A 13083-nucleotide genomic window follows, 5' to 3' on the forward strand; every position below is an offset into this window, starting at 1 on the left:
TATGGTTAACTTAAAAGGTTCCTCTCTTTCTCTCACCCTCCAAATCTGATCTTTTAGTAATAATCTCAGACCTACCTGAGAATAAATATATATTCAGAATTCAAACATCTCTAGAATCTGACCACTTCTTATAACTCCTACTGTCACCAAATTGAGTTGAACTAGCATCATCTCTTGCCTGGATTATTCTAGAAGCCTTCTACTTTCATCTCTGCTCTTCCCTTTGCTCCCTTAAAATCTATTCTCAATGCAAGAACTGAAGAAGCCCTGTTAAAATAAAAGTCAGATAATCTCACTTGATTCTGCCCAGACTTTCCAAAGATTTTCCATCTCAGTGTAAATAATGATGTTCTTGCCAGGGCATCCAGGACCGCATAGGCTAAGGCCTCTCTTCCTTCCCTAATTCCCAAAACCTTTGATATTTCTCTTGTTGCTTCTCACATTCTAAGCACTCTTGTAGCTATGTATGCATGGAGTAGAAGACAGGAAAGAGACTTGTGTTTTAGTATCGGTTTTCTCACTTAGACTGAACAGCTTTTGATAAGCTTTCTTTACTTTTCTTAGTCTTACATTTCTTATTTCCTAAACTAGGGTACATAATAATATTGACCACATACAATTGCTGTTTACTCGTAAGTAAAAAAAAAAAAATACTAGAACCGCTAAATTCATGGTAACATCATAATTATCATCGCTATCATCACCACCACCACCACCACCACCACCGTCATGATCACCATCCTCGCCATCACCATCATCACCATCTTTATTACCATCATTGTATTTATCATCATTATTCTGTAGCATAGTGTTTAAGAGTGTAACTTCTGGGGTCAAATTGCCTATGTTCAAGTCTTGACTAGCTGTGTGACCTTGGGCAAATTACATAATTTTTCTGTCTTTAGCTTCCTTATTTGTAAAATAGATAGCCTAATGATATTTATAATTTTAAGGCATTATAAATATTTAATGAGATGGTGGATATAGCGTTTGAAAAAGAGTCTGTCTCATTGTGTGTGCTCAGCAAATATTAGCCACTGCTAATACTGGGGCTCAAAAACTGATACCTCAAAATACAGTGCTTTGTACATGCTGAACCGAAGAAGAGGCCCCAAGTTCTCTCTGGCGTTCCTGTTCCCCACCATCTCCCCCTAAGTACAGGATAAAGTTGTTCTGTGAAGTTCCCTTATCTGCCTAAAGTCTGGACTTACCACAGAAAAAAAAATTACCTCCAGTCCCTTCTCTGAGTTTTCATTAACTGAACTTATCTTGCAGGAAGAGACTGAAGTCTGTCAACATACCTGGACAGACGTTTGTTACAAACCACTTACTGCTCTATGGGCTCAACAGACGTTGCCCCAGACCATTGCATGCTCTTCAAGCCCATTGAATTCCTGTAAACATAATTTACTATCCCCCTAAAATCATCCATACTTCCCTATCTCCCTTTCCCCTAAGAAATAGAGTATAGTAGCATCGGTACCCTATTGGGATATTGGCCAACCACTCTGATTCTCCCCATGCTCATGGTAGTAATAAATTTGTAAAACCTCTTCTCTCATTAATCTGCCTTATTATGAATTGGTTTTTCCGCAAAACTGCTGAGGGTAAAGAGAAACTTACATTAGCCCCAACAGTATTACTATATTTCTTCTGTCATGTTCTATAGTTCTTGAGGGCAAGATTTATGTGATCCATCTCTGTATCCCCTGCAGGAATGAATGCTTTGCACATAGTTGATTTTCAAAAAGCTAAAGAATACTTAATTTTTTGTTGTACAAATAAAGAAATGAATGAATGGATGGATAGATGGATTAAAAAACATAAGTAAACATAGGTAAGGCATAATGTAATACCCACTAAGTTTTAAGCTGATGTTGTCCCTTTTAGATATTTTCAAGCTTTAAGGCTGATAACAGAACAAGATGAGCTCAGGGACTGCAGGGCGTATGGAGACTCAGAGGTATACTCACTAGATGTCTTCCCCATAAATAAATTACTGAGAAACCACAGAAACAGTCCTCTGTGAACAATCTGGACCTCATTCAGGTTGGAAGCAGCTGATGAGATTTTCTGAGGTAAACTCTCGTTAGTTAAGATCTGCACAAACATGTTTTTTAGAGTGAACCTGGGATAAATGGAAACTCAAAAAGCTTTGGGAAATTACTAAAGATCATAGAGCAGTGGAAAGTGGAGAATGGTGCTTGAGTGAAGACTGGCATTTTCTGAAGATAGGCATTTTGACTCTGCTTTCTCTATTTCTAAGATTGGAAATGGTCAGATTTCTATTTCCAGTATTTTAGCAGTTAAGTATGTTCTAGAATAGTAAACAAAATGTACATTTGCAAAGGTACTCCTTATTTTCCACTTCTGTTTCTAGAAACATCTTTGCCATGATCCCTTGAAGCATTCTCATTTATTGGGTCCCTAAAGGTACAAAGAGGCTTAGTTGCAGGTACCTAGCAACTATATATACTCCATAAGTATTTGTTGAATTGATGAGTGAGTGTGCCTTATATGCAACAACAGGATTCTATTTAGAAGTTCCTATGGGAACTGTAAAAGTCATTTACTATCCCTCTAAAATCATCCATATTTCCGTACCTCTCTTCCCCCTAAGAAGCAGGGTATATAAGCATCAGTAGCCAAAACAGACTTTAGTTTTTCTCCCTGCAAGATAAGTTCAGTTTTTGCTTTCTGACTGCCTTGCATGTCAGAGTTCAGATGATACATGACAAAGTTGAAAGGACAGGGAGTCTCTCTTCCCACATGTGACATCACAGTATCTGGAGCAGGATGAGCCAGGATGTAGGCGTGTGTCCATTCTACACAGATGTTTTAAATTCATATCTTAAATTTTTAAAACTTTTTATAAAGAAACATAAAATTACTTGTCCCAAGTCCCTTATTTTATGGAGGTAAACCAAAGCACTGAAAAACTTGGTGGTTGGATATCTGAAACTGACTCTTGGCTTAAATACATGAGGAGAATTCAATATTAAAAGTACCATTGTTATCTGGGTGTGGTGGTGTGCCTGTAGTCCCAACTTAGGAGGCTGAGAAGGGAGGATCACTTGAGTCCAGGGGTTATTAGGATTTTGAGGCCAGCCTGGACAACACAGTGAGACTGCATCTCTACAAAACCAAACAACAACAAAAAAGTTCCACTATTATTTATAAGCTTGAATTTGCAGAAAGTGCCTTTTCATAAAGCAAAACATTTCTCTGCTGAAACAAATATATGTGGCCAAAAAGAAAGAGAGGAAAACATTAATTCTGTGGGCATCAGTAAAATGTTCACACCACTGCATGACTGCTCTCTGGGAAGAAGTCCTTAGATTTTTGCTCAGAATTAAGTCTCTTAAAAAAAGAAAGTAGTTTAAACATTGAGAATTTTCAAATATAATAATAAAATAACCAAATCAACAATATTATGAGTGTCAACTTTTTATAGGCAAAGATTCTCAATTGATATATTACCCAACTAATGGCTAGAGGTTGTGCAATGTAGAATTTAAAGAAAGGGGAATATAAAATATGAATATTATAAAAATGTGCAAAGAATAGCGTGACATATTAGTATCTAACTATTATTAGTAACTATTGCGATTATTACACTGGTGTCTGAGGATGGAGCCGTTCCCTGATCTCTCTTGATTGAATATACATTGCTTCTGCAGACTAGCTTCTAAGGGAGGTGCTAACCTCTGGCGCCGCACTGTGGTCCAGAAGAGCTACTGCCACTAATGAGCTGTTCCCTTCCTCTCTGTCAGCCTCCACTCTACATCTGAAAAAGACGGATAGCACATTAAGCCTTTTGGAGCTGTGAAGAATATGTTTGCTGGCATGCAGAGACCTCTGCCTGCTCCTTCATACAGAAGTTCCTCAGGTTTCAACATTCAACAAGTCTTCAGTAAGCTCTAAGCTCTGTACAGCAAGAGACACAAAGTTAAACCTCAGTTTCTCCTGAAGTTTCCAGGGCAGGAGGAGGGGATTTAAGATCAGTCCTGGGTTAGGTCAGGATCCTAATCTCCTCTGCATAGCTCGTATTTTTATATTTTAAGGTGCGTGTCCTCTTAAGCTAACTCTGTTTTATTTTACTAATTTCTTTCCCTTGGACCAGAAAGTATTCCAAAATCCTTCGTAATTCCTAGTGATGCCAGATCTAGTGTCTTGCTTGATGGTTGTATAATTCAGGAGTTATTCCTACTAAAGTACTCCATTAAATACAGTAATATTCTAACGAACCACTCTAGAGCAAAGTGCAGACAAAAAAAAAAAAGTACGCGTTTGCCTTAGAAGATTCATACATTCCTAGTAAATATTTCCATGCTATGTGAAAGTCAGTCTCAAATCAGGTAACTATAATTTCTAAAAATATTTAGAAATTTTGTAGTGTGATTAAATTCATACATCATTTGGATAGAAGGGGGAAAAAAGACATGAGAGATCCCAAAATGTGAACCAGGGATCACTGGAGGAAAACATTTCATGTGAAACTAGGAGAATTCATGTCCATCCGGCAACTGACCTAACTGTTAGAAAGGCCTGCAGTTCAGATCCCTAGTGTGCAAGAGCTGTTCATTTCATCGTCAATTCATACATTTATTCGTCCAACACATATTTAGCAGGTACTCACTGTCTCCAGGCACTAAGCTAGGAGTTAAAGATAAAAGAATGAGTCAAACAGACCAATACCTTCACAGAGATTTTCAGTAGGAGAAAAGCAAAATGATTAAGTGCTGAAAAGTTACGGGAAATCAAAGGGCACAAAAGAAGACCCCCAATTAGTCCAGAAATTCAGCTACCAGGTAAGATGTCTGAAGATCACTAAGAAACCACTAAAGGGTTTTAAATGTGTACCCACGTTTCGCTTCTTGCTTCAGTCATTCCATGGGTTGGTGTTACCACTTTCATGGCTGAGCTCCTAGTCAGAGGGCATTTTGAAGAAATAGCCAGGCCAAGTTGCTCTCAGCATAGGGACATAATTTAACTCTTTAAAGATTTGCTTTAAGGGAAAGATGAAAAGAGTATCTTTTTAAAACTAATTTATTTACCTCCCATTTACAAGAATAAATAAAAGGACTTTTTTTTTTTCAAATGTAAAAAAGAAAAGTGGATAGCCTTTGACTTCAGTAGCATAGATGTATAAAGTTAAATTGATACCACATAGGGTCTACGGGCAGTGAGGGCCCAGAAACAGATTTGTCATTCATTTTCTTGTTCATGATGCACAATCATTCTTAAAAGTGTTGTGTGACAAACTCCTAGAAATTATTGTCTAAACGTGCCCTCTCCCTATTACTATGTCACTAAGTGTGTAGACCTGCCTGATTCACTTACTAAAACTGTATCCTGCCATAACTTTTTGCAACAATCCCCGAAATATTCTCCACTGCTTATTTTACAGTAGCTGAGAATATAGCCTGCCGTTTATGGTCAACTAGTCATGAGATAGAGGATGAGATGAAACCAGTGTTAGCCTGGGTAGGCCTGGGCGTGAATTCCTTCCAGACACTTACTTAATGTGTAAACTTGATTAAGTCTATTTGTTTTAAAACATTTTTACACTATATTTCTTCACTTATAAAATGGGTAAAAAATATCTGCCTCTTTGGATTTTTAACAGAAAAATGCAAGTAAAGTGCCTTGTATTGAGCTTCCCATGTAGAGATAGGTACTCAAAAAATTTAAAAAGCTCTTATTTGCTGCCTTTTCACGGGGCTATGTTAGGCACATACCTTTAATAAAAGTTTCCAGTGAAGGGAGAAGGGGAGGCTGAGTATGGGATGCGCAGTGATCCTTTTTAAGATAGTATCTTTAGTTTCAATTCTGTAGCACTTTTGAAAAACTGGTGCTTTGTGAAATAGCAAATGAGGTAGTGCTCTGTAACATCTCTCAGAATTCTTCTCTCTTTTTAGCCTGGACCTGTCCCTCCATTACTTTGAAGGTCCAAAGAGGACTGTTCCTTATTTTCTTCTATGCAGGTGGAGGATTTTTTTTTTCTCGTACCCTCTGCTGACATCTCATTGATTTTCTATGTTAAAACTCAGAAAAAAAAAAAAAAACTGCTTTGAAGGTCGAACTGCCTGGTGTTTGTTTAATAGTAGAAGCCACGTATTTTGACACATCAAAGATTAAGAAAAGAGGAGGATTTTTTATTTCATAACTATCAAAGGGAAAACTTTCAGTTAATTGAATGGCAACTAGTCCCCTTTGTGCTCATTTCAGTTTCTGGCGATAAAGATGCTCGAACAGTGAGATCGCAAGCAGTGAAGAAGGCTGCGCTCTGAAGGACAGGAAAGGTTGGCTCTGCATGAGAAAGCCCTTTTAGATCCAGAAGGAGAATCGCGCTTCCTTTCTTTTCCTAACCACAGCCTGTCCTGTAATTAGCGGAGCAAGTCCATCTGAGCGAGGCAAATCACTGGTTTTCCACGAAATAATTATATTTCTTACGCTCTTGGACATGTACACCTCTAAGCCTAAAAGCGGAGAAAGATGTTTTGGTTTTCCGTGAGCTGGGGGAGGGAGAAGAAAAGTGGCAGCGACAGTGTAGCAAATGGGTGAAAGCAGCACAGTGTGGCAGAGGAGAGAACAGGGTTCCGATTCCGCGGGGGCGTGGGAACACTGAGTCCCGCACAGGGAGTTTCCCTGCGCAGGGCACCTTGTGCGCCAGTTGATAAACTCTCGCAAAGGAAACAAAATTTGGCTTTCCTAAACTTTCTGTACGTTCAGAGAACCCCACGCCGTGTCTTGGCCTCCGCAGCGCCGGACTGGGGTGACAGCACCCCTCCTCCACCGGCCCGGGCTTCTCCTCCGGACCGCGAGCCTGTGGCGGCTCCCCGCGCGCCCAGCGCACCGGGGTGTCCCCTTGCAGGAGCCTGCGGGGGCGGGGAAGGAGGGAAGGGCGCGACGCGTGGGTCGCGCCGGTCCCTTCACTGGATGGACGTCCGACGCTGCCTCCGGGGCGGAGACAGCTCCGGCCACCATGCGCCCGGTGCGGCGATTCCACCCACAGTTCGCCGGCTCTGGGGGTGGCGGGTCTTGGCGCGCGGTGCCTGCGCCAAGGGAGGGCAGCCATCGCCCCCGCGGTCACTGGGGCCCTGCGTACCCGGCGGGCTCGAGCAGGTGCGCGGTGTGCCGTCCGGGTCCCCTTGTCCTCCTGCCCCGCGGCTTGGGCGCCGCGCCCGCCCCGCCCCCGCCCGCGGGCCGCCCTGGGCAGGGCCTGCAGCTGCGGCTGGAGAGCAGCTCACGGGCATGGGCCGGCGGCCGGCGGCGGAGGGCGGCTGAGGGCTGCTGAGGGTCCGCGCAGTGGCCTCTTGTCGCCCTGCACGTGCCTTGCCAGGCAGTGCGCCTGCTCACAGCGAGGACCTAGCCCTCTGGTTGCAGAGACCCGGTCCCACAGCAGCGGCGGGTGGCTCTCGCTGCCCTGCTCTGCACGGGGCAGGACGGAGCGGGCTGCGCAGCCCGGGCACGATGCGTTGAGCGCTCGGAGGGCCAACCGCCGCGCCTCTCGGCGGCAACCGGCGGCACCCATGGAACCACTGGGCAACTGGAGGAGCCTGCGGGCGCCACCGCCTTCGATGCTGTTGCTGCTGCTCCTGCAGGTGGCGGGGCCCGTGGGCGCCCTGGCGGAGACCTTGCTGAACGCGCCGAGGGCCATGGGCACCAGCTCCAGCCCGCCCAGCCCTGCGAGCGTGGTGGCTCCCGGAACGACGCTGTTCGAGGAGAGCCGGCTGCCTGTGTTTACCCTGGATTACCCCCACGTGCAGATCCCCTTCGAGATCACTCTGTGGATCCTGCTGGCCTCCCTGGCCAAGATCGGTGAGCGAGCTGGACTCGTGGGGAATGGGGGGTGATCTCGGGGGGACACCTGGAGGGTGACTGGGTCAGCCAGCTGACCTCTGGTCACTCAAGATAGTGACCGCCTCATCTTGAGTCAGGGCAGGGGCTACAGATGGAGCAGCTTCTTCTGGTTGAAAAGGACTCTAGGAAGAGCAGTTTCGCGTTTTGGTTCTTAAGTGAACATTGGCCTTGAAATGGCCCCAAAGTGTAAGTTCTACAAACTTAGCGATTGCTGCTTACTTCTGCGGCACGGAACGCCAAGTTTGGCAGCCCTCTGCTTAAGTTGAGTGAGACCTGTTTATTGAAGTGTACCAGTCTCACCTGCAGGGAGACAGGTGCAGATGAAACCCGGAGCTATTCATAATGTGGTTAAAACCCTGGATGCTACAGGAGAGAGGCGCCTTGGCAGTGACACAGACCCTGCTGTGCGCCTGACTAATGAGGTGCATGGAAGGGGACCAGGGACACCTGAGTGCTTGCAGCTGCAATAGAAACGCCCTGTCTCCTCCCTCTATTGGGTTGAGGCTGTCACTCTCCAGGAAGCTTTTGCTTCAAGGGTGGCTGAGGCCAGTGAGGCGAGATGCATATTTAAAAATAATTAACTCTGGGCCCAGGACAATGGCCCAGCCTGTAATCCCAGCATACTGGGAGGCCCAAATGTGAGGATCCCTTGAGGCCAGGAGTGCAAGATAAACTTGGGCAACATAGCAAGACCCCACAATACAAAAATAAAAAATCGGCCAGGCGCAGTGGCTCACGCCTGTAATCCCAGCACTTTGGGAGGCTGAGGCGGGTGGATCACGAGGTCAGAAGTTCAAGACCAGACTGGTCAACATGGTGAAACTCTGTCTCTAGTAAAAATACAAAAAAATTAGCTAGGTGTGGTGGCGGGCGCCTGTATTCCCAGGTACTAGAGAGGCTGAGGGAGGGAATTGCTTGAACCCAGGAGGCAGAGGTTGCAGTGAGCTGAGATTGCCCCACTGCACTCCAGCCTGGGTGACAAAGTGAGACTCTGTTTAAAAAATAAATAAATAAATAAAAAGTAGCCTGGTGTTGTGGTGCATGTCTGTATTCCCAGTTACTTGGAGGCTGAGGCAGGAGCCTGAGGGAGGAGGATCACTTAAACTCAGGAGGTTGCGGTTGCAGTGAGCCATGAATGACACCACTGCACACCAGTCTGGGCCACAGAGAGATACCTTGTCTCAGGGAAAAGCAAAACAAAATGAAACAAAAATCTATCCACGTTCACATGACCTTTAACTCTCATTTTGAAAGCAGAAACCTCAGAATATATTATCTCATCTTCATTACCCATGCCCCAGAAACTTTTATGTTATGAGCATGGTGCTTTATATTATTTTTACTTTATATTTTAAAGACTTTATAAAAATCCTGAAATATAATAACTACTGTTACAATGAATCAAATAAGTTATTAGGTCCAAAGAATGTAGGCATTACATATGTTTTATGTCTTTACCCTGTGAGATGAGGCAGATTTCCATAAAGAATGAAAAGACACATTGTCTGCCATCCTCAGGGAGCTTATTGATGAGTAGAGAGAGGTGTACACACTATGTGATTATTGTTCAGGACACTGCTAAGTAGGGTGACAAACTCAGAAAAGACAGTATGCCGTTGCAGGGAAGCAGAGAGCACTTCCTCATGCAGAAAAAACTTTTAAACTGGATTTTCCAGGATGACCAGGATCTGGTCAGTTAGAGAGAAAAGGGAGCAACATTCCGGAGAGGAACGAACAAAGACATAAATTGGGAGGGGAGTGCAAAACAGGTAGAAGGGATGGTTTACAGGAGGGTGGAAGTTGTGGTAGGTAAACCGGAAGCAAATCCCCATGCCAGATAAGATTAATTAGATTCTATTAGTGGTGACTAAGAGAGACACATATTATTTAATGACTCTTAAGTCTGTAATTGACTGGCTTTGACGTGGTTCTACTAGTTGAGTGTCTTAATTCCACTGACAAGTGGTATAAGGGAGAGGGACTTCCCCATCTATCAACCAGATGTGCACATTTGTGTAAATTCATTGCCTCTAATAATAAACTCAGATGCCACAAGCCCGCCCTGTAGGGAGTGGCAATATTAATACTCCCACTAGTTGAGGTGGAAACTCTGAGTGAGTTTGCACCCAGAAGCACACAAAGTGGCGAGCCAAAATGAATGACTTGTTCCCTGTCACTCCCTCTGAGCCTCAAGGCTCCATCACTGGAGGGCTGCTTCTGTGCCTGTTTCCATTACTGCTTCTCTGTTGCCATTTCTATTCCAACTCTCTCCTTTGTTCATCACTTCTGATTGTTTTAATCAGATTAATTACAATAATAACAGCCGCTAGGAGGCACTTAAGGGCATTATCTCTAATTTTTACAGTCACTATACCGGGTAGGTGTTGATTTCCTGGTTTCATATAGGAGAAAATGAAAAAATGGGGAGAGATTAACTTGGTGGTGGGTGGTGAGCCAGAATTCCAGCCAGGTCTGTCTCATTTCTCATCTTTGTGAGTTTTCAGAAGGCATGTTCTTTTGTGAGGATTACATGAGAATGAATGTGTAATACCTTTAGAACAAAGCTGGGCACACTGTAAGCACTCCATCACCCCATCCATACTGTCATCATTAGTAGCAGCGAGGACAGTGCTGTAGTCAGAGTAGCAGTAGTAACTGTACAGTTTCTGGCACTGCAGAACCTTTTCCACTATTCACTGTCCCGGGCTGCCTCCTGTCTCTCTTTACTTCTGTTTTGGCCTCAGTTCTTATTCTGTGGGCTGCCTTTCTGCACTTACTTTCTTGCTGTCCTGTTCCATTCATTTGACTGGACCAGCTCACACTCATTGTGTGCTATTTTGTTAGAGGCATTCAGGCTTGCTTGCGAAACAGGTGCATTTGTCTCTCCACTAGCATCTTCTTAGCCCAGATGTGTTTCTGTTCCCTGGGACCCCTCTGTTCTAGTTGCCAGTTTCTGCTTTCCCCTGCATCATGCTTTGCTATGGAAATCATCACATATTGCACCCCCTGTTCTCCCCCAAATTTGGAACGTCTCTGGCTACTATTTTATCTTTCCTTTCTGCATCTGAGTGTCACAGAGATGATAATTTCCACCCAGAGAGGGGTCTGAACAGCCAAATGGAGACTGCCATGGGTAGAGTGAAGGGTTATTTCTCAGGACAGAATGTGGAGTTTGAGAGTCCGAAATGCTGGTGCCTGGGGTATTTTCTCTAGATTCTCCTGCACAGAGCCCAGCCTGGTCCTGCAGCTTCCCCTGTGTTCCTAGAGGAGCCAGGAAATGCCCAGAAATCTCCACCCCTCTTCTTGCTCCCAGGGTCCTGAACGTTCTGTCTGGTTTTAAGCAGGATGGTCTTGGTGCTGTGGGACATTTTGTACCCCATTAAACAGTCATCTAGTCATTTATCTTTCAACTTTTGCTCTGAAAAAGCCGTTTTGGGGTGGCTTATATGATTTAAGTTGCTCATATTTGGGAATGAAGAGGAATTGAGGTGTGCAGGTGGTTGTGAAACTGTGGGATAATGCAAATGCTAACCCCTGCAAAATGCCATGGTTTCTATTTAGGGCACTTTTATGCCATTTGTGTAGTGTACCTAACCTTACCTGCCTCAGAGAACATGGAGAAACATTGCTAGTGAAGGATCTAAACATGGTTAAATTAACAGGTTGTCCAAAGTGGAAGCTCCAAATAACATTTGTAGGGCATTGAAATAATGCCTGATGCTGAATTCAGAATAGTTTTCTAATATAATATATATTATATTATATATTATAAGCCAATATAATCTTAGAAATATTACAATCAGAAGTGAGAAAATCCATTTTTGGCAGAGTAATGAACGATTCAGCTTAACTCTTAATTGTTACACTTCGTTATCAGGGAAAATCAACATCCTAATTACTTGGTCCAGAAAAAGTAGTTTTGTAATTATAAAATTTACCAAAACAATGATAATGATGATAAAGATGATGAGTATGTGCTTATGAAGTAGGTCAAAATATTTTTTTAAAGCACACTAAATTTAGTATACCTCGGAAAAGCTTTAAAAGTTTTGTCAAGAAACGTTTCCTCATTTGATTTTTACTTAGGTCCTCGCACGTGTGAATTCACATTATTCTTTCACTTTGAATATTTATATTTTGAGCAACTGTTGATTATTTTTACAGTTATAAATACACACTTTGCTTGATAAATCTTGTACAGAGGGATGGGGTTCTACAGCCTGGAATAATGGGTAGCCAAAGAATTAAGATAAAATTTTCTGGTGTGTTTTAAGATTGCCTCCTCTGATTTCTTTGCCTGTGAAATGGCCCAGTGGGGTTTTTGTTAATTTGGGAGAACTTGGACATGGACTGTATTTCTTCTCAAGGTTTAAGGACGAAACACTGAGTACCTTGCTGTCTAAAGTAACACGGCCTCCTTCTTTGTCCTGGGGTTCCCCTAACATACCTTCCCATATCTTGAGGTCTTGTGAGGCTGGCCTATTTCCATCTCCTTTCAAGTGTCACTGGTCACTCTGCTCTTTTTCATTTTCTCTGCCCCTTAGGTGGAGTAGGATGCAGAATTTTCCACCTCCCTCCATCCTGCTGTCGTGAAATTAAATAAATTATATTCTCATAATTTTAAGGGAAAGATTTAAGTTTGGCTCATGAAGACGTCTCCTCTGGGATCCAGGCTATGCTGAAATGGAAATCTGAAACCTAAGAGTTTCATATCTGTCTGAATTACAGAGACTTTGATCTCTGAAAAAAACTTATCCTTATACTTAGCCTGTTTTTCTTTGTCCTCTGGTTTTCCTGAGGCATATTCATCAACTGGAAGGTCAGTGGATGGAGCTCAGGGTCTTCACCTGCTATCTGAACCACATCTCACTTTGAATACACTTCTAAATTCAGGAGTTTCTGGTGGCAGTTCCTAGTAAAGTTAAAAGGAGAGCACTGATTTCTTTCCTTCTCAAAGCCTCCATCTCCTCCCAGTGGGCTGCTCACACATTTTCTGTTCTCTGTCTGAAGGAGGACTTCAACAGCTTTCTCATCTTCTCTCTGAAAACCAATTTGGGTGTCTTCTAGAATTTTGCCACTACACCTTACCTCTGAAGTGTTTTTGTACCCTTTAAAATAATGGATATATTTTTTTTTTATTTTATTTTATTTTTTATTATACTTTAAGTTCTAGGGTACATGTGCATAACGTGCAGGTTTGTTACATATGTATACTTG

At 43.1% G+C, this 13083-nt stretch overlaps 1 protein-coding gene across 1 annotated transcript in view; it reads left to right on the forward strand.

Annotated features, from left to right (window-relative positions):
• Positions 1-7327: 7327 nt before the first annotated feature.
• SLC9A2 (solute carrier family 9, subfamily A (NHE2, cation proton antiporter 2), member 2) overlaps positions 7328-13083 on the forward strand; it is a 103159-nt gene continuing 97403 nt past the window's right edge. The window contains exon 1 of the mRNA XM_011956613.1: positions 7328-7824. Coding sequence (XP_011812003.1) covers positions 7536-7824 — 289 coding nt within the window. The 5' untranslated portion in view covers positions 7328-7535. The remainder of the gene's footprint in view (positions 7825-13083) is intronic.

This window comes from Colobus angolensis, unplaced genomic scaffold, assembly GCF_000951035.1.
Source record: "Colobus angolensis palliatus isolate OR3802 unplaced genomic scaffold, Cang.pa_1.0 Scaffold42, whole genome shotgun sequence".
Classification (NCBI taxonomy): Eukaryota; Metazoa; Chordata; class Mammalia; order Primates; family Cercopithecidae; genus Colobus; species Colobus angolensis.